The sequence below is a fragment of the Anomaloglossus baeobatrachus genome, chromosome 2 (genome assembly GCF_048569485.1).
Source record: "Anomaloglossus baeobatrachus isolate aAnoBae1 chromosome 2, aAnoBae1.hap1, whole genome shotgun sequence".
Taxonomy (NCBI): domain Eukaryota; kingdom Metazoa; phylum Chordata; class Amphibia; order Anura; family Aromobatidae; genus Anomaloglossus; species Anomaloglossus baeobatrachus.
Window position 1 is genome coordinate 470,766,619 of NC_134354.1, and position 27,302 is coordinate 470,793,920.

General features: G+C 46.4%; 1 protein-coding gene across 1 annotated transcript in view; it reads right to left on the reverse strand.

Moving 5' to 3' along the window:
- The window catches only part of LOC142291659 (uncharacterized), a 1,021,181-nt gene extending 1,007,239 nt beyond the window's left edge, over positions 1–13,942 (reverse strand). The window contains exons 1-4 of the mRNA XM_075336344.1: positions 13,845–13,942; positions 10,736–10,908; positions 10,454–10,641; positions 10,156–10,278 (exon numbers count right to left, since the gene is read on the reverse strand). Coding sequence (XP_075192459.1) covers positions 10,156–10,278; positions 10,454–10,641; positions 10,736–10,908; positions 13,845–13,942 — 582 coding nt within the window. The remainder of the gene's footprint in view (positions 1–10,155; positions 10,279–10,453; positions 10,642–10,735; positions 10,909–13,844) is intronic.
- Between the last annotated feature and the right edge of the window lie 13,360 nt (positions 13,943–27,302).

Below are 27,302 nucleotides of genomic sequence, written 5' to 3' on the forward strand. Positions count from 1 at the left end.
CATCAGTAGATCCTAGTGGTCATGGATTATGCTACATGGTAGCTAGAGGCAGGACTATTAAAGAGAAGACACCTTGTCAATGGTAGATAGTTGTTTCCAGTATGTCAGGATGCCATCGGGTTGCACGGAGCTCGGGCCACCTTTCAGAGAGCCAAGAACCGAATCCTAGCTCCCTACAAGAAGTACACAGCAGCCTACCTGAATTATATTGTAATATTCAGCCAGGACTGGGGAAGCCATCTGGGCAAATTCCAGGTGATATTTGATGCATTAAGGAAAGCAGGGTTTTCCATCAAGCTGAAGAATATGTCATCAGGATGGACAAAGCAGAGTACTATGGGATATGTTCGGGGCAGGTGCGAGATCAAGTTCCAAGTGAATAAGGTGGACATAATCAAGATTTGCTCACAACTAGAGATGATCGAACCGGTCGTGGTTCGGCTCGAGTTCGGTTCGCCGAACTGGGGTCTCGTTCGAGTTCGGTTCGGTGAACCGGTTCGGCGAACCACTCGAACCGCATAGGAAACAATGGGAGGCAATCACAAACACAAAAAAACACCTAGAAAACACCCTCAAAGGTGTCCAAAAGGTGACAAACAACTCACAACACAACACAATCACATGGGAAAGTGTAACGGGGTGCCGGGGGTGCCTCGGGGGTTGTAGTCGTGGCCCCTTTTTCTATCAGGCTAACCCCCGGCTCCGCCGTCACTATTGGGACAGGAGATTGCTTGGTGGGGCAGAGTGTGGTGGTACAGAGAACGCTGTCAGACGTAGAAAGACTTTGCAGACGGAGATCAGTTGATTCAGAAGGCATGTTTATTGCACGCATCTTCACAACAGAGGCAACAATCTGATAGCGTCGTTTCACAACTTCTGCTGGGGGGGGAACCTTTTCTTGTCGTCTCCTCTCGTGGGGATGTGCCCGGCTACTCTACTTCACCTGGTCTCCCACTCCGGCTACCGCAGACTTGACCCACCCAACTCTGTTTCACCATAGAGAACACTTTCTCTTTCCCTTTCCTTCGTTAGCTGTTCACCTAGCTCCCACACTCTGCCCCCGCTGCTCCTTCTCTCTTGTCCCGGACTCGACTCCTCAACCTCAAACTTTTTCTCTACCACACTCTCTCTCCCTCCCCCTTCTGCTGCCGGCTCCTCCTGTCTCCTGCCCTGTTTCTATGGGGACAGCCGTCCCACCCAGCCACTAGGGGAAACCCATCTATACAGTAGAAATACAGTAAAACACAAACATTAATATTAACGGCTTTGTCTACCCCAGCGGGGGTATCTTCAGGGGGGGAAACTGTGCCTCTTTGTAAGGGGTCCGTCCACCCCCTACATTCCTCCCCTCTTTTTGCCTTAGCCTCCCGGCAAGGCTCGCACCTGCAAAACACGATCTTAGCAGCAAGACAAATTTTTCAAAACCTTAAAACTTTCATATAAAAACTCAATCAATGAGCGCACAAGTCCGGCGCCCGGAGTCCCTCCAAGGGAGCTCCTGGTCTTTGCAGTAGATTTGCCCGGAGGTTGTAACAGGCGCTCCCGGTCTTTGCTGGTCTTCTTCCCGGAGTTTCTCACAGCACTCCCGGTCTTTACAGGCAGCAGCACGAACAATAAAGTTTTCCTTAACATCGCAGAGGGAGTCCTCGCACAGTTCGGCATCAGACTCCTTCCGGGCTCGGCAACTTAAACATGGTTACAACCTATAAAACTTCACCAGTTCTTCAACACTACCGGTTCTTAGCACAGATATGTCCCCCACCTCCGGTCACTGAGATTCACACGGGGTGATAAGCTCGTAGCCATTCGGCCCGCTGGGCCTTCACATAATCGGAGAGTGACTGACCTGGCAAGCGGCGCAGCCTTCGGAACGGTTCATAGTTAACCGGTGTCTCCGATTCTTCTGGCTCCGGCTTTGGCCCCTCGGTTCCCGGCGGAGATGATGGGGTAGCTGGACGGGATGGCTGTGGACTTCCGACGACGACCACCAGGTGTGTCACCATACTTTGACGAATCGCCAATACCGCCGGCGTCTCCTTTTCCGGCTCAGCTATCGGTCAAGTAGTGACTTCTGGCGACACCGCCAGCGTGTGTCTCGGCCGGCATGTCTCAGCCAGCACCGGTCTCTGTTGTGTACGTCTCCGGTACTGACACTCTTCCCATTCAATCTCTTGCTGCCACTGTGCGGCCTCTTGTGCAGTGGGCATCCGGGTCACTCCAACGCCAAATAGGCCTCGGCATCCCACTTCTCTCCGGAATTTCACTTTTTCTCCCGGGTACAGTGTATGTAGACGTTGGGGCAAGCCCTCAGTGTCCAGGTTAACCCGCTTATAAAAAAAATGATCCCCGGTCTCTTTGTCCTCTATGAACCCATAGCCCTCCGCCTGATTGAATTTGACCACGGTGCCAACGGTGCACTGCCGATCAAACTCTTCGCTAAGGGGACCGGCCATCATCTCACGGGCCACGGTCTCGGCCAGTAACCTTTCTTGCACCGGATCGGTTTCAGGCGGTGGGGACTGTTGTCGGGTCAGGGGCGCCGGCTTTACCAGCTCCCAGAAGAATCCCCACTCATCTTCCTCTAACTCCCGGGCATGTGGCTCTCCCGGAGCCGGAACTTCTGTGGGGGCTGGAGGACCCACCTTGTCTGGTGTAACCACCTCCGGACTCTGGAGAGGTGCTCCCAGCATTTCGCTTCCCGGCTGTAGTTGCGTCTTGTAGGTGGCCCGGACTTCAGTGGATGTTTCACCGGTCACGGCGTCCCATGAAGTGACCCACGATACTTTTGCGGGCTGCTCCGGACCTCCTGGCACAGCCGGTAGCTTAATAGTAAGGGCATCCTCGGCTGCAGTCTGCCTCGGGCGTTCTCTCCCCAGGCTGGTTGCCACCAGCGCGCCCGCTGCAGCTCGCTGCTTCATCTGAGTCTCCATCTCACTTAAGGTCAGTTGTGGAGTTGGCGTCTCTTGCAGCTCTTCCTGTAATGGCGCCAGGGACGGTGGAGATGCTGGGGAAGGTGGAGGCGGGCCTTCTTTTCCCGCTCTTGCATACACTCCACCCCCAGTCTCGCACATCAAATCGACCCAGCACAGGCGACACCTCTTCTTTTCTGTAGCGCCGCCATCTTCACATGTCTTCAGCAACATCTTGGGGCCAGCACCTCCCCTCTTTGGGTGGCGCACTCTGTACTTCTTTTTCTTCGCCGGCCAGCTCAGGGTTCTTCGCTTGGCGCCAATTCTTCGCGCGCTCGCTGTACTCATGCAGACGGCGGCCATCTTACCGCCGTCTTGTGCCTGGTCCAACGCCTTAGGCACCACTTGGTCTCCATCTTCTTGGATCGGGACCCCCTGCAGATAATCCGTATCCTGCCGACTACGCCACTTGTAACTTGGTGCCGGGGGTGCCTCGGGGGTTGTAGTCGTGGCCCCTTTTTCTATCAGGCTAACCCCCGGCTCCGCCGTCACTATTGGGACAGGAGATTGCTTGGTGGGGCAGAGTGTGGTGGTACAGAGAACGCTGTCAGACGTAGAAAGACTTTGCAGACGGAGATCAGTTGATTCAGAAGGCATGTTTATTGCACGCATCTTCACAACAGAGGCAACAATCTGATAGCGTCGTTTCACAACTTCTGCTGGGGGGGAACCTTTTCTTGTCGTCTCCTCTCGTGGGGATGTGCCCGGCTACTCTACTTCACCTGGGCTCCCACTCCGGCTACCGCAGACTTGACCCACCCAACTCTGTTTCACCATAGAGGACACTTTCTCTTTCCCTTTCCTTCGTTAGCTGTTCACCTAGCGCCCACACTCTGCCCCCGCTGCTCCTTCTCCCCTGTCCCTGACTCGACTCCTCAACCTCAAACTTTTTCTCTACCACACTCTCTCTCCCTCCCCCTTCTGCTGCCGGCTCCTCCTTTCTCCTGCCCTGTTTCTATGGGGACAGCCGTCCCACCCGGCCACTAGGGGAAACCCATCTATACAGTAGAAATACAGTAAAACACAAACATTAATATTAACGGCTTTGTCTACCCCAGCGGGGGTATCTTCAGGGGGGAAAACTGCGCCTCTTTGTAAGGGGTCCGTCCACCCCCTACAAAAGTGACAAGAACAAATATTCATGCGAAAACAAAACAGCGTTACGAGGAAAAAGAGGACGAGACACAGATATAGGCATGGCATGCCCTTCTAAAATCATGTATAACACCGCAAGGGGACTCCAAGCAGAGTCTCCCTTTTTTCCAAAAATTGGGCCCCACAGACAGCACTTCAGTAGCAGCACTTGTGCCCCAGTTGCAAACTGGACAGGTAGATTTGCATCAAGCACATTCAAAAATACGCCATCCTTAACCGTCCCCAGGATTGCACTGGGGTAGGTAGCAAAGTCTTTGCTGAACCATGACTTGTTCATCTTGGCTCCTTTTTAAAAATACTGCAAGCAAGGGTTACTCCAAGCGGAGTCTCCCTTTTTTCCAAAAATTGGGCCATATAGACACCCACCCCTTCAGTGGCAGCACTTGTGCCCCAATTGTACACTTCACAGGTAGATGTGCATCAAGCACATTCAAAAATACGCCATCCTTAACCGTCCCAGGATGACACCGGGGTAGGTAGCAAAGTTTTTCCTGATCCCAGATCTGTTCATCTTGGATCATTTTTAGAAACACTGTAAGCAAGGGTTACTCCAAGCGGAGTCTCCCTTTTTTTCAAAAATTGGGCCACACAGACACCCACCCCTTCAGTGGCAGCATTTGTGCCCCAGTTGTACACTTCACAGGTAGATTTGCATCAAGCACATTCAAAAATACGCCATACTTAACTGTCCCCAGGAGGACACCGGGGTAGGTAGCAAAGTCTTTGCTGATCCCAGATCTGTTCATCTTGGATCATTTTTAGAAACACTGCAAGCAAGGGTTACTCCAAGCGGAGTCTCCCTTTTTTCCAAAAATTGGGCCACAAAGACACGCACCCCTTCAGTGGCAGCACTTGTGCCCCAGTTGTACACTTCACAGGTAGATTTCCATCAAGCACAGTCAAAATACACAAGCATTTACTCTCCCCAGGATGACACAGGGGTAGTAAATTCCTTGTGGATCCATGACTTGTTCATTTTGATGAAGGTTAGTCTGTCCACATTGTCACTGGAAAGACGCGTGCGCTTATCTGTCAGCACACACCCAGCAGCACTGAAGACACGTTCAGAGACAACGCTGGCAGCTGGACACGACAAGATCTCCAAGGTGTAAGTAGAGAGCTCTGGCCATTTTTCAAGATTTGAAGCCCAAAATGAGCAAGGCTCCAGTTGCAAAGTCATGGCATCGATGTTCACTTGGAGATACTCCTGTATCATCCTCTCCAACCGTTGACTATGTGTAAGTCTTGTTGTCTCTGGTGGCCTTGCAAAGGATGGTCTAAAAAAATTATGAAAAGATTCAATAAAATTGCTGCTACCAGCACCAGACACAGTGCTGCTGGTACGGTTAGACTGTTGAAGCTCAACAATGAGCTTGAGTGTGCAATGCAGAGGTGCTGGAATTAGATTTGCACCAGTGGGACACTAATGAAGTCCAACAGCGACTTTTAGGATGCAACTAAGTTTCCTCAGTGTTTGGTATTATAATGGCTTAGTAACAATGAGCTTGAGTCTGCAAAGGGCAGGAGGGTACAGTGGCCACGTTGTGGGTCAGTGTAGAGGAAAGGAAGCCTCACTTTCTATCCCTCCTAATGGTGAAATGCAGCAAGGAACTCCCTGACCTTATCTACACAGACGCTCTTATCTGTAGCTGTTAAAATCTGTTTCAACGGACCTGACTGTCACCTATGGCTCTGAGCCTGCTGTAATTAGCCCTTACAAGGGCTGAAAGAAACTTCTATCCCTATTCTGTATAGCGCTGTGTGTAGAGCGTACACAGCAGTATCGGAGACAGGAGCTGCACCTGCGGTGACTGACACCCAGACGCAGAAGGCAGATAATGGCGTCCAGATGGGCAGATGCCCGAATTTATAATGCAGGGACGTGTGACATGGACATCCTATCATACATGCCGTTGCTTCTCTGGCTAAAAGTCCACTTAGCTGTGTGTGTGTGTCTGGGATTGGCTGACATGCTGGTCCGCCCCACTACACGCGCGCTTAGGGAGCCAAGGAAGAACAGAAAAAAATAATGGCGATCACCATTATCCCAGCAGCAGTGATCTAAACGCGCTGTTCCTGCAGACTATACGCTGAAATTTCATAATAGTGTGAGTCACAGAGTGACTTACAATATTACAGCGGAAAGCCAGCTAGTAATTAGCTTGGCTTTTTGCTGCTAGAACCGTTCTCAAACGTAACTAGAACTATCAAGCTTTAGCAAACAGCTCGAGTTCTAGTTCGATCTAGAACAGCCCCCAAAATCACTCGAATCGCGAACTGGAGAACCACGAACCACGAACCGCGCTCAACTCTACTCACAACTGCTCTCAAAGAAACAAGTTGGTTGGTTTTGGACCTTGTAGGATACTATCGTTGGTCCATCCCTAACTTCGCCATGATAGCACACCCCTGACCAACGCCCTTAAGGGTATGAAGTTGGCTATGGCCAAGTGGTCTCCAGAAACTGAGATGGCTTTCCATGAACTGATGCTAGCTCTGTGTAAACAGCCAGTGTTGGTGGCCCCTGATTTCAATAAGGAAATTGTGGTCCAGACAGACACTTCAGGAAGTGAACACCCAATAAAGTACCTGAGTAGAAAATTGTCTTCATGTAAGAAGAATTACTCCAACACGCAGAAGGAGTGTTTAGCGATTAAGTGGGCATTGGACAATTTAATATACGTCATATTAGGCAGGAATTTAGGTTAATTTCAGACCATGCCTCACTGATATGGATGCGGGAAAAGAAAGGGAATAATTCCCCAGTGACCAGATGGTTTCTATTACTCCACGACTTTAGCTTCCATGTAGAGCATAGGTCCAGGAAACTATATGGCAATGTGGCCGCTCTATTAAGATTTTACTTTATGATGGTGGAAGGTGCCAAGCCCCTCAGCTTTGGGCAGAGAGAGGGGGTATGTAAGATGGCTGCCGGATATGTCACAGATGGAAGATATGCATCACAGAGGTGATTATCCTTAGTGATGTAAGCTGACACCTGAGCTCTAGCATGTATAGTACTGAGAGTGTTAATAGAGAGCACACTGTCAGTGTACATTGAAAAGGAGAGAATGCGCAAGCAGGGAGAGCAGAGACCAGCCCAGTCCCTGAAACAAAAATCACCACCCTAAAACAGGACGTCATCAATGATGTCTGTTTTGAGGGTTGAGCTTGTCTTTGGTTCTTTGCTTGCTGCATTCTTTCCTTTTCAATGCTCAAAGACAGCACTCTCTCTTGCCAGCTCGTCATATCTCATAGCATTCAAAGAATATAGACTTGTGAATCAAAGGAACAGAGCATTGTGAGCAGCAACCGCATACTCAGCATGAGTCAGAGACTCAGAATTGACAACGGACGCATGCTCAGTACTACAGGAACAAGCCCAGGCTCTGAAATGGACATCAATGATGACTCTTTCTTTCAAACCGGGAACAGAAACTGAGGCAGTGACTGCAGCCACAGGCCCAAGTTGATACCTTGATTGAGTGGCCCAGCATGCACTGGGGAATCTCAAATGAAACATCACCAAAATGGAAGAAAAAGAAAAAAAAATAGCAGGAAAATAAAGAGGGAATGGTAGGGAATTTTTAATAAAAATATATTCGAAAAGTTACTAGATTATTACATTAAATATATATACATTTAGGATCAAATTCAAATCTAGTTAATGTGTATCCATCACTACAGGAACTTTTCAGGAAAAAAAAAGGGGTGTACTTTTGTTGTCAGTAGTTTAGACATTAATGGCTTGTGATGAGTTATTTAGAGGGAATACCAAATTTACACTATTATACAAGCTGAACACTGACTACTGTACATTGTATTAAAGTGTCATATCTTCAGTGTTATTCCATGAAAACATATAAAATATTTACAAAAATGTGAGGGGTGTATTCATTTTTGTGATATACTGTATTTGTGAATTGTATCAGAAATGATACATGGTTTTGTAAATATTTTGAAAATATAAATTGGGAAATTGTGCTGTCTATTTGCATTCAGCCACCGGTAGTTTGATACCCCTAAATAAAATCCCAATTGACCAATTGCATTCAGAAGTTACCAAATTTGTAAATTAAGACCACCGGTGTGTAATTTATTCTCAACTCAGGAGGGAAAATCTGTCCACAGGACAACTATTAGGCCTAGGACACACGGCGAGAAAAACGATGCGAGTGGAATGCGATAAAAAAATCGCATTCCACTCGGACCAATATTACTCTATGTGTCCACTCCCATGAGCGACTATTTTCCCAGTCCTAGTTGGACCGAGAAAACAATCGCAGCATGCTGTGAGTGGAACGAGATCCTGTTCCACTCGCACCCATGCAAGTGTATGGGGCGAGAGAAACATCGCACTGCTCTCGCGTTACACTGGTGTAAGCGAGGACAATTGCCAGCTACTGAAGAGAGGGAGATAAATGCCTCCCCTCCGCAGCACTGGCCCGCCTCCGCAGCTGTGGTCTGATCGCACGATAAACCACAGTCGCAATAACCTGTTTCATACATGCCTCATTGCATTAGCCCATATGCTCACTCAGACCTTGAACTTGTAGGATTCACCTCCCCAAGTGATGCAAAACAGAAGAATGAGCAAAAATTTCATTCTTTAAAGCCCGCTTTACATGCTACAATATATCTTACGATGTGTCGGCGGGGTCACGTCGTAAGTGACGCACATCCGGCATCATAAGGTACATTGTAGTGTGTGACAGGTACGTGCGATTGCGATTGAACGAAAATCCGTTCATCGCATGCACGTCATTCATTCCTCATGAATTGAACGTGCGGTTGTGCAATGTTCCCGAGGCAGCACACATCGCAGTGTGTGACACCCCGGGAACATTGAACAGATCTTACCTGCGTTCCGCGGCACCAGCCAGCAATGCGGAAGGAAAGAGGTGGGCGAGATGTTTATGTCCCACTCATCTCCGCCCCTCCGCTTCTATTGGCTGGCTGCCGCATGACGTCGATGTGACGCCGAACGTCCCTCCCACTCCAGGAAGTGGACGTTCACCGCCCACATCAAGGTCGTATGGACGGGTAAGTACGTGTGACAGGGGTTAATCGTTCGTGCGGCATGTTCAACAAATTGAACGTGCTGCACATACGATGGGGGCGTTGCAAATTGCATACGATATCGTATGCGAAATTGCAAAGTGTAAAGCAGGCTTTAATCAGGAGTCCACATTCTGTGGCTCAGGAGCCACATGTGGCTTACAGGGCCATGATGAGTGGTCTGCATTTGCACCAGGTCTTACAAACAGGTGTGAAGAGCAGGTCTACAGATGGTGACATTTGTGAGTAGCCCCACACAGAAGAACAGATCTAAATAGAGGTAGGAACCCCTAGATATTGGTATACTGCCTCGATGTGGTGATTTCTGAGGGAAAGCTTTGGCTGTCATTATACTGGTAATGGGGGCTCTTGGTGTCACTACTGTGAACAGCGGGACCTAAATGTGGCTCGTGACCTCTTACAGAGCTGAATGTGGCTCTCAAGGTCAGAAAAGTTAGGGACCCCTGCTCTAGATGTACAAAGCTGGTAGAGGCATACCCCAAAAGCCTTGAGGCAATAATTGACACAAAAGGTGGTCCTGGAAAGTATTGACTCAAAGTGGATGAATTCAAATGCATATTACAATTTTATATTTTTCAAACTTTTAAAAAAAAAATAATAATTTCTTATTTCTTTTACACTTCAGAAACAGTTGCTACTTAGTGTTGGCATATCACATAAAATACCAATAAAATGCATTTTGTAAGATGAAAAAAATGTGCAAAAGTTCACAAGGCATGAATACTTTTTCAAGGCAATATATATAGAATCATTCTGAATAACCTTTCAAAATGCAAATGTATCAGAATTCAGGAGTAGCACTGATACATGACTCCAGAACAATATTAATTAAAATATGTAGAGTTTTCAGCCAACTTTGCTTTACCATATCCAAATACCACAAGATTACAATTCGCACCTAATCTGATTTTTTTATCTATTCTGTATTGTCTTCATAGACTTTATTTCTTACCTTGATTTGCCTTATCCATCCAATTGCTGCTGTCTCCATAATATGTATCACAGCTCCTTGCTTAGTGAATACTGTTGTGTTTTTTAGTAGTTCAATAGAAGGAATGGGAAGCATAATAGACCCCTAAGAAAGTGTATAGAGAAAGGCAAATATGAGCAATGTACTGGTCTAGAAAACACATTTTATTAGGATCAGCTAGTTTTGAAGTATCACATCTATCTAACCATTGTAAAACCATTTAGACGCTTCTAGTAGCTCCTATAGCTGCTTTGACCTGATTAGATTATATATAACCTACCTCTGTATGACCTGCTATAACTTCCAGGTTAGCGGTGAACCTATGTAAAACTTCAATTATCTTTTCAGTGCTATGTGATCCCACTATGATATTGCCATTGCTGAAGAGTGGCAGGAAAACTTGATGGAGAACCATGTCAAAGTACTTCAATGGAAATTTGTCACAATCCATCGACATCACCTGATTACCTATGGTGAATCCAGAACATATAAAAGATAGTAGGTCAAGGGGAAAACAACCAAAACACATGTAATTACAGTGTATGAGCTCTCATTAGCTTACCTATGTTTTCAATTGTGAGTTTAATTGCAGATGACATCTTCACAAAGCATATGCATTTGCTCTGTAATGCTGATGGAGGTTTAAGGGAAGCTGCAAGGGATCCCTTTGCAAGCTTGAAATAAATGTATAATGTATGGATATCTTCATTTTTCAGAAATTCACAGAGGTTGTTCCTGCAAAAGAAGAGTTTGAAAGATGTTATAGAAGCACTTGTAATGTGTAGTTGAATAAAATTGGTCTTTTGGAAGGTGGTGAGAGAGATAAATGACAATACATTGCATTCTGTACTTGTAGTAAAGTATATATACAAAATGCTTCATTGCTTCATCTTATTGTAAGTTATGGGCAGTCTCTAACAGTGCAGTCCAAGCTTTAGTCGCTCAGATGGAATAAATCCTCAAAAAAGATCATATTTGGGCAACATACTGTAGATTTGGCTCCAGAGATATTCGTTCAGTGACTGAATCTTTGTGATTGTCATGCTCCCGGTCCGACCGTGCTGCCCACCACCCGTCGCGCCAACCCCTGGGGTTCCAACTTCCCGCCATGCCATGCTCACCTGCCACCTCATCCATACCTTTTCCCCATCGGTCCCGGCCCCACGCCGCACACTCACTGCAGCCACCTGCGCTTCAGCGTCCTGCCTCTCCTCCTGTGGTCTCAGCTCTGACTTCCGGGTTGCGGTCCTCACACATGCACACTAGAGGGCGTGCGCGTGCACTCACCTAGACTTAAAGGGGCAGCACAGCTGTCCAGGATATGACTACTAATTAACTTTGGGTATTTAAGACTTCTTATTCCCCATGCCCAGTGCTTGTTCAACGCGGCCCTGTAGCTTGTCTCTTGCACCAGTTGTTCAGGTCCTTCTATGCCTGTGCTTGGTGTAACTCTGTCTCTGCTTGCAGATCCTGAGTACCATTCTGAGCACACACTCCAGCCTGATCCCATTAACCTGCACCAGTCTTCAGCTCTGGACTTTAGCCTGATCCCGTTAACCTGCACTAGTCTCCTGTTCTGGACTTGAGCCTGATCCCGTTAACCTGCACCAGTCTCCGCTTCTGGACTTCAGCGTAATCCCTGTAACCTGCACCAGTCTTCGGTTCTGGACTTCTGCCTGATCCCATTAACCTGTACCTGGTTCAGTTCCGATCCTGTATCCATAAGACTCTATCCGGTGACTCTTGCTGATCCTGGCTTCTGTGCATCTAGGCCCTCTGCGGTTACGCCCGACAGTCCCTGTGTAGGGGTCCGCTCGAAGCGGCGTCGCAGGGGAGTCCGGTGCATGGTCCAGTGGGTCCACTCCCAGGACCATCGTTACAGTGATTTGGGCACTGCACGATACTATTTCAATTTAAAATGAAACAACTGAGATGCAACTGAAGTGTAGACTTTCAGGTTTAATTAAAGGTGTTGAACAAAATTATCCTGTGAAATGTTTATGAATTACAACCAGTTTTCTACAAAGTCTCCTCATTCCAGGGGCTCAAAGTAATTGGACAAAGAAACTTTACCATAAATAAAATATTAATTTTCAATATTTTGTAGAGAATACTTTGCAGGGAATGAAAGCCATGGACGTCACCAAAGCTTGGGTTTCGTCCTATATGATGCATTGTCAGGTCTGTACTACCTTGAGATTTGTCTTAAGCATGTGAAATTCATGCTCGACGAAGTTGAGATCTTGTGACTGGCTCAGCCATTGTAGAATATTCCACTTCTTTTCCTTAAACTCCTCGGTTGATTTCACAGTTTTGAGTAATTATCCATCTGTACGGTGAAGCGCCGTCCAATCAAACTTGCTGAATTTGGTTGAATTTGAGCAGAAAGTATAGCCTGTAAACTTCAGAATTAATCCAGCTGCATCTGTCTTCAGTCACATCATCTACAAACACTAGTGACAATTGGAAGCCTTGCCTGCCTATGCCATCACACTGCCTCTATCATGTGTTACAGAGGATGTGGTGTGCTTTGGCTCATGAGCCTTCCCCATACTTTCTTTTTCCCATCCTTCTGGTACAGGCTTCTTAGTTTAATCTTATTGTTGTCTGTCCAAAGAATGCTGTTCTAAGTGGGCTAGCTTCATTATATGTATTATGTAGCAAAGTCTAATCTGACTTTTCTATTTTTAATGCTAGTTAATGTTTTGCCCCTTGTGGTGAACCCTGTGTATTTTCTCTCAGGAAGTCTTCTCTTTATGGTGGACTTACCTACTAAAACACTTACTTCCAAGAGAGTGTTCTTCACTTGGGTGGATGTTGTGAGGGTGTGTTTTGCGTTCTCAAGCTCATTAGTGTGCTCTTTAATTTGCAGAATGTACCGAACTTTTGATTTAGCCACTCCTAACATTTCTACTATGTCTCTGATGGATTTCTATTTTTTTCAGCCTAATGATGATTAGTTTCTCTTTCAGTGAGAGCTCATTTGACCTGGGTTCACAGAAACAGCTTCCAAATGCAAATTCCATGCCTGGAATCAGCTCCAGACCTTTCTCCATCACCTCCATCATTAAGCTCCATCACCTGCTTAATTGATGATGGATTAATGAAGAATAGGCCATGCAGCCCAATAAGGAGCTTTTGAGATAATTGTTCAATTACTTTTGGTTCCTTGAAAAAGAAGCAGCTGTATATTACATAGCAGTAATTCCTAAACCTTTACTCCAATTAGGATGTAAATACTCTCAAATTAAAGCTGAGAGTCAGCACTTTACACCCATGTTGATTATTTAACTGTATGTTCAATATATTTTGGTAAACTATTAAAACGCCTAAACGTGTCGCTGCCAAATATTTACGGACTTAACTGTGTGTGCAAGTATTGGGGTATTTACTATTTGGCTAATTTTTGGTGTTAAAAGAAATCAGTGTTATGGTGATTTTAAAGTTCTATAACAGATTGAGCTGCCAGAGTTTTTCTTGAAGCTAGCAAGGGGGTGACCCGATTAGCCACCCCGAATGTAAAAGATGTCTAGAAAAAGATAACAGGGACCCTTTCATGGTTGGGTATTGTAGTTATAAATATTCCACAAAACAATTTTCCACAGGGTAGAATTTTTCCTGGTTTCTGGTATATGTAGCTTTTAGATATCAGAAAATTATGTTATGAATACCTGTATGTGTGATCCACAAATAAAGCCTTCATGTCATCAGCCCGTGGTCTCAGAGAGGACAGGACCCTGATTTCAATCCAATGTAAAAGCTCATCCATTCTTGCAACAACTGCAAACAAATATTTTACAATCAAAATCGCTAAATAAATGGAGATTCCTAACAAAGACGCAGTGTGGTGATATGACTATCCTTATGTTATGTGTTCACATTACACTAGATGACTAATATATATTATATTAGTCATCTAATCTAGTGTAATGTGATCACATAACACAAGGATAGTCAGTGGTTTCAAGATTAAGAAGTCATTATGACAAATTCTATGTATGGCTGTGTTCATACTGCAAGGCACGTTCAGCATATGGACAAGGAAATGATCCATTAGTATATACACAATATGTTCAAACTTCTAGGGAGTTAACAATCATTTAGGTAAATACACATTTACATTAGGAGTCAAAAGGTGTCATATGCAACTGTAATGTCATAAAGTGACAAAAATCAAAACAATATGTTGAGTTTATAAAGGAGAACATCCCAGAATACCGTATATGCAATACAATGTGAATATAGTCTTAAAATGTGGAAAAATAAACTAATAAGAAATAAGGGAATGTTATATGGATGGTTGGTACATTGTATGGTTTTCCTTGGAAGTTGAATATTATTACAGTGCCTACAAGTAGTATTCAACCCCCTGCAGATTTAGCAGGTTTACACATTCGGAATTAACTTGGCATTGTGACATTTGGACTGTAGATCAGCCTGGAAGTGTGAAATGCACTGCAGCAAAAAAGAATGTTATTTCTTTTTTTTAAAAATTGTGAAAAGTTTATTCAGAGGGTCATTTATTATTCAACCTCTCAAACCACCAGAATTCTGTTTGGTTCCCCTAAAGTACTAAGAAGTATTTCAGGTACAAAGAACAATGAGCTTCACATGTTTGGATTAATTATCTCTTTTTCCAGCCTTTTCTGACTAATTAAGACCCTCCCCAAACTTGTGAACAGCACTCATACTTGGTCAACATGGGAAAGACAAAGGAGCATTCCAAGGCCATCAGAGACAAGATCGTGGAGGGTCACAAGGCTGGCAAGGGGTACAAAACCCTTTCCAAGGAGTTGGGCCTACCTGTCTCCACTGTTGGGAGCATCATCCGGAAGTGGAAGGCTTATGGAACTACTGTTAGCCTTCCACGGCCTGGACAGCCTTTGAAAGTTTCCACCCGTGCCGAGGCCAGGCTTGTCCGAAGAGTCAAGGCTAACCCAAGGACAACAAGGAAGGAGCTCCGGGAAGATCTCATGGCAGTGGGGACATTGGTTTCAGTCAATACCATAAGTAACGTACTCCACCGCAATGGTCTCCGTTCCAGACGAGCCCGTAAGGTACCTTTACTTTTGTTGCTTGTGTTTCTTTAATGTAAACTTTGAATTACGGATTACTTACATTTGTTATTTTATTATTGATGTGTTGAAATGTTCATCATAATAACACAACCTGAAGGCTGTAACCTCTTCATGATCGTGAAGTCCGGAATTTTACTTTCTATGTGTACAATTTGCTAATGTGCCACTATTCAGTGCAGGAATTCCATTTTCTCTTTTGCCTTGAGGCACTTTAAAAGCTCCTTGTTATGGCAACTATGTCTAGTTCCAAAGTGTACACATAGCTTTTCCTTCCTGGAAACCTATTATAATATTCATATTTGTTAAACGGATAGCATTATTGACGTGCCCGAAGGATCTCTGGGGGGTTACTCGTCCCAGGTCCGGTGTCGGTTTGGGATGTCACAACGGCCAGGCCCGGTTTCGTGTCCCCGGCGGTCTCAATTAAAGATGAGGAGATAGAAATGATAGGAGTAGTAGTAGTATTAGTAGTATTCGTGACGCCACCTGTGGTATGCGGCCAGGTATGGGAGCGTATGTGGTGGGTTTGTTGGGCCATCATGCTGTCTAGGTGGAAAAATATGGAAGCATCATTCTATTTAGGGGCATTTGGGGGGAATTATTCTCTATGAGGGCCATTGAAGGGGTATCATAAAGGGTGACAAGAGTAAGGGGCTTCAGTAGGGGCAAAATAACTTTTTAAGTGGCACAATACATATCATTCTCCCTGTCTTAAAAGGTTGGGTGTATTTCTGGTTGGTGACCTTTTCATGCAGCTGGTTTTGAATCCCCTATTATTTTGATGGCCAGACCATATATAACAAGCTTTTTTTCTTTTTCTTTTTTCCCCAATTTACCTTTTGTGCCACCCTATTTCCTCATAGACGGTAAGCTTGCAAGCATCACCCTCATTCCTCTTGGTACCTGTTGAATTTTTTTATTCTGTAAAGACTCATTTTCTGTACATGTCCCTTCTGAATTGTAAAGCGCTGTGGAATATGTTGGCACTATATAAATAAAATTATTATTATTACGGTATTTCTTTCTGTGACTGTGGCTATGTGTCGAGATAGGATTTTTTCTATGGGGTTTTGTAATTTCTATGTTTGCTCCTGCTCAGGGTCATTATTATAAGGACTCGGAGGCTTGGGGGAGGGGAAGGATTATTTTAAGGAGGCAAGATTTGGTTTCCCCGAATGTCTATATCTTTGGGTTCACCACTACTGTCCCCTCCCTCACCTGGGCATCCCAGACATCGTCACCATCAGACGTATCTCTGGGATTAAGGACAGCTAGGGCCCCCCTAGCCCGAGGGCCAGTTTAGGAGCCCTGGTCCCCAGTTATCCCATCACACCCTGTGACACATTCCTAGGAACATTCTGTCCCAATTACTATTATGTGTAAATGGGCCCAAAAACTGCCAGAAAGACACTGCTTGCAGTAGCTCTCAATAGATTTAAGCCCCCATCACACACAGTGACAGGTTTTGTGACATATCAGCGACCTCACCAGCGATATCGCTGTGTGTGACAAGCAGCAGCGAGCGGGTCCCTGCTGTGAGGTCGCTGATCGTGACAAAACGATCAGAACAATTTTTTCCTTGTTGGTCTCCCGCTGTGCAGCACGCACTGGCGTGTTTGATGGCGGGAGACCAACAAGCGCCGGTTCTGAGTGTGCAGGGACCCGTCGTTATACGGGTCGCTGGTGGCTGATGGCTGGTCGCTGTGGAGATCTGCCTGATTGACAGCTCAATAGCGACCATGTAGCGACATTCCGGCGATCCCTGCCGGGCCGGATCGCTGGTGGGATCGCTGGTACGTCGTTTTGTGTAACGGGACCCTAAGCCCCTCTCTGATGTAATATGATCTAATAGGCTGTATACAAAAGGCTTGTCCTCGTAACACAGACTCTTTAAAGGCTTAATGTCAAATCTGACAATATTGCTATACTAGAAGGTGGCCCGATTCTACGCATCGGGTATTCTAGAATTTACGTATTGTGTAGTTCATGTATGATTTTTGTTATATATATATATATATATATATATATATATATATATATAGATGTTGTTGTGTGTAGTTACCAAGTGTTTGTGTAGGGGCTGTACATGTTCTGGGTGTTGTCTGGGTGTGACGGGGGGTGAGAGCGGTGTTGTATGTGTGTTGCGTGTGTTGCGTTGTTTGTGGAGCGCTGTGTGTCTGTAGCGTTGTGTGTGTGTTGCGCGGTTTGTGTGTGTGTGGTGTGTTTTGGGGGGAGGTATGTTTTGTGCCATGTGTGTGTTGTGCGGTATGTGCGTATATTTGTGTGTGCCGCGGTGTTTGTGTGTTGGGTGTTGTGTGTGTGCAGCGTTGTCTGTGTGTGTGGGTGTCTGTGTAGGGCAGTTGTTTGTGGTTCCCAGTGTGTGTGTGTGTGTGGTGTGTTGTGCAGTGCGCGCGCGTGTGTGTGTGTGTGTGTGTGTGTGTGTTGGGGGGAGGTGCGCACTCCCAAACATGCTCCATCCCCCATGCAGCGCACTCCCCATCATGCTCCATCCCCCATGCAGCGCACTCCCCATCGTGCTCCATCCCCTATGCTGCGCACCCCCCATCGTGCTCCATCTCCCATGCTGCGCACTCCCAAACGTGCTCCATCCGCCATGCTGTGCACTCTCAAACGTGCTCCATCCGCCATGCTGCGCACTCCCAAACGTGCTCCATCCGCCATACTCCGCACTCCCCATCGTGCTCCATCCCCGATGCTGCGCACCCCCCATCATGCTCCATCCCCGATGCTGCGCACCCCCCCATCATGCTCCATCCCCGATGCTGCGCACCCCCCCATCGTGCTCCATCCCCCATGCTGCACCAGCATCAGCCTCTCTGCCCCCAGCATCAGCTTCTCTGCCCCCAGCATCAGCCTCTCTCCTCCCAGCATCAGCCTCTCTCCTCCCAGCATCAGCCTCTCTCATCCTAGCATCAGCCTCTCTCCTCCCAGCATCAGCCTCTCCTCTCTGTCCCCAGCATCAGCCTCTCTCCTCCCAGCCTTCCCCAGCATCAGCCTCTCTCCTCCCAGCCTCCCTCCTCCCACCCTCCCCCAGCATCAGCCTCCCTCTCCCAGCCTCCCCCAGTATCAGCCTCCCCCAGCATCAGCCTCTCTTCTCTCAGCCTACCTCTCCCAGCCTCCCTCCTCCCAGCCTCCCTCAGCATCAGCCTCCCTCTCCCAGCCTCCCCAAGCATCAGCCTCCACCAGCATCAGCCTCTCTCCTTCCAGCCTCCCCCAGCATCAGCCTCCGCCAGCATCAGCCTCTCTCCTTCCAGCCTCCTCCAGCATCAGCCTCCCTCTCCCAGCCTTCCCCAGGATCAGCCTCTCTCCTCCCAGCCTCCGTCCTCCCAGCCTTCCCCAGCATCAGCTTTCCCCTCCCAGCCTCCCTCAGCATCAGCCTTCCCCAGCATCAGCCTCTCTCCTCCCAGCTTCAGCCTCTCTCCTTTCAGCCTCCCCCAGCATCAGCCTCTCTCCTTCCAGCCTCCCTCAGCATCAGCCTCCCCTTCCCAGCCTTCCCCAGGATCAGCCTCTCTCCTCCCAGCCTCCTTCCTCCCAGCCTCCCCCTCCCAGTCTCCTTCAGCATCAGCCTTCCCCTCCCAGTCTCCCCCAGCATCAGCCTCCCCCTCCCAGCCTTCCCCATGATCAGCCTCTCTGCTCCCAGCCTCCTCCAGCACGCCGTGCTCCTCTGCCGACACTCACACACCCGATCGCATCCACTCACACACACCCGATCGCATCCACTCACACACACCCGATCGCATCCACTCACACACCCCCGATCGCATCCACTCACACACACCCGATCGCATCCACTCACACACCCCCGATCGCATCCACTCACACACACCCGATCGCATCCACTCACACACACCCGATCGCATCCACTCACACACACCCGATCGCATCCACTCACACACACCCGATCGCATCCACTCACACACACAGACACTGACGATATCGCACACACGCGCTCACACTCACAACATCCGGAGATACCACATGCCTCTGGCCATGTGATCCTCCGTCAGGTCCTGGAAGGTCACAACAGCACAGTATCGAGGCCGAGAAGCAAGCGATATCGCCGGATGCTGTAAGGCGGGCTTTGCACGTTGCAACATCGGTAACAATGTGTTACCGATACTGCAGCGATAGTCCCGCCCCCGTCGCACGTTCGATATATTATCGCTACGGCAGCTTTACACGCACATACCTGCCGTGCGACGTCCCTCTGGCCGGCGACCCGCCTCCTTCCTAAGGGGGCGGGTCGTGCGGCGTCACAGTGACGTCACACGGCAGGCGGCCAATTGAAGTGGAGGGGCGGAGATGAGCAGGATGTAAACATCCCGCCCACCTCCGTCCTTCTCATTGCAGCCGGGAGGCAGGTAAGGTGAAGTTCCTCGCTCCTGCAGCTTCACACACAGCGATGTGTGCGGCCGCAGGAACGAGGAACTACATTGTACCTGTCGCTCCCCCGGCATTATGGAAATGTCGGAGGCTGCAGCGATGATACGATGACGACGATTTTGCGCTCGTTCATCGTATCATCTAGGATTTACACACTACGACATCGCAAGTGACGCCGGATGTGCGTCACTTTCGATTTGACCCCACCGACATCGCACCTGCGATGTCGTAGTGTGCAAAGCCCGCCTTAGTATGTGAATGCGATGTGAGGTGTGTGTGAGGTGTGTGTGAGGTGTGTGTGAGGTGTGTGTGAGGTGTGTGTGAGAGTGAGTGTGATCTGATGTGTGTGTATGTTTTCTTCCGCCGCAGCAGCAGGACCTTGATGCGCTTGTAACCATGCGAGCATGGTTACCAACGTATCCACACCACTCCCGTGCGAGCGGAGGCCGGGGGGGAGGAGGGGGGGGTGAGGGTGGGGGGGGAGTACAGTACTCACCTCGGTGACAGCCGTGTCAGTTCGGGGAATGTGCGGGGGGGGGGTGGGGGGGAAGTACAGTACTCACCTCGGTGACAGCCGTGTCAGTTCGGGGAATGCGCGGGGGGAGGGAGGGGGCGGGGCCAGAGCTAGCGTGCATTGCGTGAGGGGGGCGGGGCGGGGCGTGGCCGAATTGCCAATGCCTGCAGGGTGCCGGGGCGAGAGGCCAATCTGTGGGGGGGGCGGAGCCTGGGCGAGCGGCTGGCCAATCCGTGTGGGGGCGCAGCCTGGGCGAGCGGCCAATCGGTGTGGGGGGGCGGGACCATGGCGAGCCCAGCGGCCAATCAGCTTTGTGTCACCGTAAGGGCACAATTTTGGAGTATGACAGACAGACAGATAGACAGACAGATAGACAGACAGATAGACAGACAGACAGACAGACAGAATAAGGCAATTATATATATAGATGTGTATGAGGACGCCAGTCAACTGTGAGATGTCAGTTGGACATGACCAATTTTGTACTGATCGGTTTGTCCTTTTGCAGATAAGTCACTGGCAGAAAAAGAGAAGTATGTTGGTGTTTTTTTTATAGAGAACACAGAAGCATTTGGCCAAGCGAACACTCCTGAAAACTGGGACCCCCAGTGATCCCAAGAATGGATCCCAGGAACAAGGCTCTGCAGATCCCTGTATTGAATGCAGTAGAGGTACCGATATTCAACTTCAGTTACAAGGGACTTCAAAAGAAATCAAGCAAAAAACATCACCCCTGCAATGTGTGGACTCAGAAATCAGCATGTTAAATTATCTTTGTTTTTCAGGGACATACTTTATCTTATATTGTTGTCAAAGTAAAAAGCAAACAAAATATATATATATAAAAAAATAATACCATAAAGACGGTAGTGGTGTAAACCCTCATACAAAATGGGTGAATGAAAGGGTTCAGTGAATAAGTGAATATGGACATACAACATTGATAGAAACGTTAGTTCTCGAACAGTGGAGTAACTAGAGTTTGTTGGGCCCCATTGTTATAATATTGGTGCCCAAAAATACTACTATAATATATAATAGTAGAAATGTCCCCCTCTGTGGCCCCCATACAAAATAAATGCATATTTTCTCTTTTGTGAACCCAGTAAAATATTAAAATTCATCTTTATGCCTCCATACAATAGTAATGCCTGGTTTTGTGCAGAAAGACAACAGTAATGCCACCTCGTCAGTGGCAACAATATACCGCAGAAGTAATGCACTATTTCTGCTCCCATACAAAATTAGTGTGCTGCATTTTTGCCATCATGCAGTTGGAACAACCCATATTGTGGCTCCATAAATTAAAAATAATGTATTGGCCAAAATGGGGAATATTATTATTTCGCATTGTGGAGTAATAGTGTCCTCCATACAATAATATTGCTCCCCCCAATCGACCCATACAGTAATAAGGAACCCCAAATGGCCTATTACAGTATTTACATTCCACACTTGCTACCATAAACTAATAATATACTGTATGTTCCTCATTCTGGCCCAAAAATAGCTACTGTGTGTCATCCATCATGTAATTATACCCTCCATACTTGAATAATCCCTCGTCCTGGCCCCTATCCTGTAATAATGTCCTCTGTCCTGGGCCCATTCAGTAATAATGTCCCGCATCTTGGCACCTATCCTATAATAATGTTACAAATCCTAGCTTCTATCTTTTAATAAGAATTTCCTTTTTCTTGGCCTCTTTATTTAAAGCACCACTATTTTAGCACTGAAGTGGTGCTTCTAAGCTAAGGCTTGTTGTGACCCTAGTATTATACTTACCCGCCGGCGTATTAACTCCAGTCTCACAGTGCCATTTTATAACTGTAACTTTTGTTTGCGAGAAGTCAGAGGCAACGGTCACAAGATCTCAATGCAAGATATGAAATCCAGAATGAGGCTCTCATAGACTTGCATTGAAGAGTGATCTCCAGCTTGCTCCAGCAAGCATTGGAGGCATCTAGTAGGTAAGTATAAGACTCAGTGCAGGAAACCTATATTAGACACATCACTCACTCCAATGATAAAATGTAAAAAAAAAAAAGGCTGGAGTGGTGCTTTAATAATGTCCAACATTTTCGCCCCATCATTTTTATACTGTCCTCTGTTCTGCCCTTTTTTTTTTAATAATATCCCCCTGTTTGACACCTTTCTTTAATAATGTCCTCCATACTGGCCCTTTCTTTAATAATGTCCTCCATTCTGGCTCCTTTCTTTAATAATGTCCTCCATTCTGGCCCTTTCTTTAATAATGTCCTCCATACTGGCACCATTCTTTAATAATGTCCTCCATTCTTGCCCTTTCTTTAATAATGTCCTCCATACTGGCCCTTCCTTTAATAATGTCCTCCAAACTGGCCCCTTCCTTTAATAATGTACCGCATCCTAGAGCTCTTTTCCAGTAAATGAAAAAAAAGAAATAAAAATAAACAATTCTACTTACCTGACCCCGCTCCCATGATGTGCAGCATCCCGTTTCTTCTCCATAGCCGGTATAGTGAGGCAGGGTAGTATATGGCAGTGACATCATGCGTCGCCCATGATTGGCATGCCAGTGGCAGGTAGCTCTGATAGATCAGTGGCCTGTATGGCTATAGGGAGCTGCAGGTTCTCTGTACCACAACACATTTCAATTGAATGTTTCTAAAATAGGTGTCATCGATCCCCCTTTATCTATGGGTCCGGTGGTGCTTGCACCTCCTGTGACCATGATCATTACATCCCTTTTCTCGATGATTGTCTTGCAATCAGCTGACAAACATTACAGTTGTCAGATGATCTTATATGCAGACTTAAAGGGGTTGTTCACCACTTGGATCAGTTCTTTAGTTTCCTCCCAGAAAAATAATAATAACATTTATGTGTCGGCTCGATTCCAGCAGTTTGGGCACTGGCTCTCCACCGGCGGGCTCACACAAGATTGTAATATCAAGCGATCTCTGCGGCCAAGAAGAGTTAGCTTCACTCTCCTCTCCTTCAGATGGAGCTGAGCAGGCACATCTCTCACTTACTCTGGGTTTCTGAATATGAACAGCGCCAACACTGAGGGTAAGTACAGGTGCTATTATGTTACGAAGGGGAAACATAGTAACTGAGAAGGGGTTGTCTGAGTAGTGCCCCCCCCCCTCTTAATGAGTATGTACAGAAACTACCCTACTTTAAGTGAATTTTTCAGAGAATAAAGTCTACATAAAGTTTATAAAAAATCCCACTTTTTGCAATGGTTTTATAAACACATATAGTTGTTCATGTTGTTTTGATGTAATTTTTAACAGGTTTTCAGTAAGATTTCGGAGAGTTTTTACTCATTTATACACATATACTTTACCTCTTGGCAAAATCATCAAGAATACACATACTTTGCTGCAATTTACAAACAGAAAACACATAAGAGCACAAATGGATGTGTTTACTTGGTTATATTATGGGATGATTTAAAACGAACCTGTCATCACGAATTAATATGTTGAAGTAAAGGTATGGGGCTGTTATACTGATTTAATAGATACCTGTAATGAAGAAATCCATGGCCTAGTTCTTGTTTAATTCATTATAGAAGTTTTGCTGCAATACCCTTTTTGTCTATTGGGGTGGGACTGTGGGTAGGGCCATTGGCTCTGCTGTACCCTCTCTGCATTTGTATGGTGCTTGAGTACATTTATATAACAGGGGTTTTCAGCAAATGGCGGCATGGGAGGCTCATGCACACACTGGAATCCAATGGTGTTCGGCAAAATTGCACTGCAGGTGGCACATTCACATGCTCACATTGGATGGGTTACAGTAGAATGGCGCCACAGGATTCTGACCTCATCTTAATGCGCATGCACTGCCACCTATGCCATTTAGCTAAAGACGGTCGGATGTTAGTGTGCGCATGTGCTGCCAATTTGCTGAAGACCCCTAGGAGATGACTATGCTTACACACAGCCCTAGCTACAAGCAGTGCTAGTGCAAAATTTAAAAAAAGGTTCACACAAGTGAAGAGATGCCGCAGCAGAGTCGAAGAGAATACCCAGTCTCGCCCCAATGAACTAAAAGGATATTGCAGCAAAGCATACAGTATATAATAAATTAAACAAGAATCAGGCTTTGGATTTCTGCACTACAGGTATCTATTAAATCACTACAACAGCCCCATTATGGCCACTTAATTACTTTAACATATTAACTTGTGATGACAGGTTCCCTTTCAACCCGAACTGAGGTCTTGACCACATACCATATAAATATTTTGTACTTATTTATGCTACAATACTATACATATAATTAAAGGGAAAAAGGAGCCAGCATGGTCACCACCATGCTATGCACGCCTGATCTTGGTTTGCAATATATTCCTCCTGTTGGTAGCTGTACACATTCAGTTGCCTCACCCTTTCCACAGGCATTGCTAATTAAGCACCACACTTGGATCTGGTCCACCTTTATCAATGGTTGCTGTCTGGCACTGGGAGGGTCAGTTCTGATATAGTCCTGGTATGTGTAGAGCTTGCTCCACATGCTGGGTCCTGGGCTGGCCTCTATCCACAATTGCCTCTTTTGCAACATAGAAGCGGTTATATATACAGGTTACAGGTATGTGTGCTCCATTATGGTTCTGCTTTTAACTTTATCTAGGAGGCCGCATGGCACATGAAATACAGAATATAGAGTAGGACCCCCCTATTGAGATTTGCCGTGACGTTGGCAGGGGTGGCTCAAAGAATTGATCAATTATTTGCTAAAAATCTCATTTATATTACAGTACAGTTGGAATAAATCTGTGAATTTGCACTTTTTATATGATGCATGCCATTTTCAGATCGTGCTGGCTCCCCTCTCTCTATATAATTAAAGGGGTTGTTTGCTCTTCTGGTGAAAGTCTGTAGTCACAGAGTGATTGAAGACTTCTCAATTCTTAAGCTGGGTTTACACACTGCAACATCTCAAACGACATCGCTGTAACGTCACCGGTTTTGTGACGCAATAGCGATGTTGTTTGCGATGTTGCAGTGTGTGAAACCTATCAGCGACCCGGCCCCTGCTGTGAAGTTGTAATCGTTACAAATCGTTCAGGACCATTCCTAGGTCCTTTGTTTCCCGCTGTGCAGCAAGCATCGCTGGAAAGTTTCAGTGTGTGAAAGACTTTGCAGAGACTTTGTTAGCAACTTCCCTTTCAAAAGGCTGGTTATCAACGCCCCCAACAACCAGCTAGGTCCCTCTGCAGGTCCGGATCGCTGTTGAGTTGTTGGCCAGGTTTGCCTGTTTGACAGCTCACCAGCGACTTAGCAGAGACTTAGGGAGGTCGCTGTTACGTCACCAAACCGGTGACGTTACAGCGATGTCCTTTGCGATGTTGCAGTGTGTAAACCCAGCTTTACAGCATGCGCACCACATGCTATCTGGATTCTCTAGAGTTGCCGGTAAAAACAGGCATCAAATGATCACAAGTATGCGATTTGCATATATATGGTCACATGCTAAATAGACTGCTCAGCCTCGCTCAGTACAAATGATACTTGCGGTCACGTGACCACCCACTCTCAATGGCAACACAGCAGGATGCTGCCACCACCATGTTTGACAGTGGGGATGATTTTCTTAAGGGTGGTGTGAAGTGTTAGTTTTACACCACACAGCATTTTATATTTGACAAAAAAAATCTTAATTTGGTTTCATCTGACCAGAGCAAGTTCTTCCACATGCTAGCTGTGTCCCCTACATGGCATGTGGAAGAAAGTGCTATTCAACAGGGAAGCTGGTAAGAGTTGATGGGAAGATAGATGGAGCAAATACACAGGGATATCCTGGAGGACAACCTGTTAAGCGGGCTTTACACGCTACGATTTCGCTACAGCGATCTCGTTGGGGTCGGATTTTGTGACGCACATCCGGCCGCTGTAGCGATCTCGTTGTGTGTGACTCCAAGAAGCGATTTTGGATCGTTGCAAAAACGTACAAAATCGCTCCTCGTTGACATGGGGGTCCATTCTCAATTATCGCTGCTGTCGCGTGGGCGAAGTTGAATCCTTGTCCCTGCGCCAGACATCGCTACGTGTGACGCCGCAGGAACGAGGAACCTCTCCTTACCTGCCACACGCCAGCAATGAGGAAGGAAGAAGGTGGGCGGGATGTTCGTCCCACTCATCTCCGACCCTCCGCTTTGATTGGGCGGCCGCTTAGTGACGTCGCTGTGACACCGAGCGAACCGCCACCTTAGAAAGGAGGCGGTTCGCCAGTCACAGCGACGTCGCCGAGCAGGTAAGTACGTGTGACGCTGCCGTAGTGATAATGTTCGCTACGGCAGCGACCTTCACATATCGCCATAACGATAGGAGCGGGTGCTATCACGCTCGCCATCGCTAGCATCGGCTAGTGATGTCGCAGCGTGTAAAGCCACCCTTACAGGCTGCAAAAGACTTGAGACTGGGGCGCAGGTTCACCTTTCAGCAGGCCAACGACCCTAAACACACTGCCAGAGCTACAATAGAATGGTGCCATATCTGTAGCAAGCATTGAAAATTTCTTTTCACAGATGCCCCTATCCAATCTCACTGAGCTAGAGCTATTTTGCAAAGAATAGGTAAAAATTAAAACTTCTGAATGTGCAAAGCTGGTAGAGACTTACCAAAAAAGACTTGCAGCAGTAATTGCAGCAAAAGGTGGTACTACAAAGTATTGACCTGGGGGGGCTGAATACAAATTCAAGTTAAAATGTTCATAAATATATAAATCTACATATATTATATATACTGTATATACCGTATATATATATATATTTTTTTTTTTATTTAGAAAACCATGCATTAGTTCCTTTATACTTCATAAATACTTGCAACTTGGTGTATCACATAAAATCCCAATAGAGCAAAGTTGTAATGTGAAAAAAATTAGAAAATATTCACGAGGCATAGTTTTTCAAAGCTATATATATATATATATATATATATATATAAATATATATATATATATATATAAAATGCACAAGAGATGCATGTATGGAGCTATATACAGATATGCAGTCATGTGTGTGTGTACAACCTTGTATACAATCATATACACATATATGAAGTTCTGTACACATGTATACAGTACATAATTATACAGATATAAAGTTATAAATACATGTATAAAGTTATGTGCTGCCA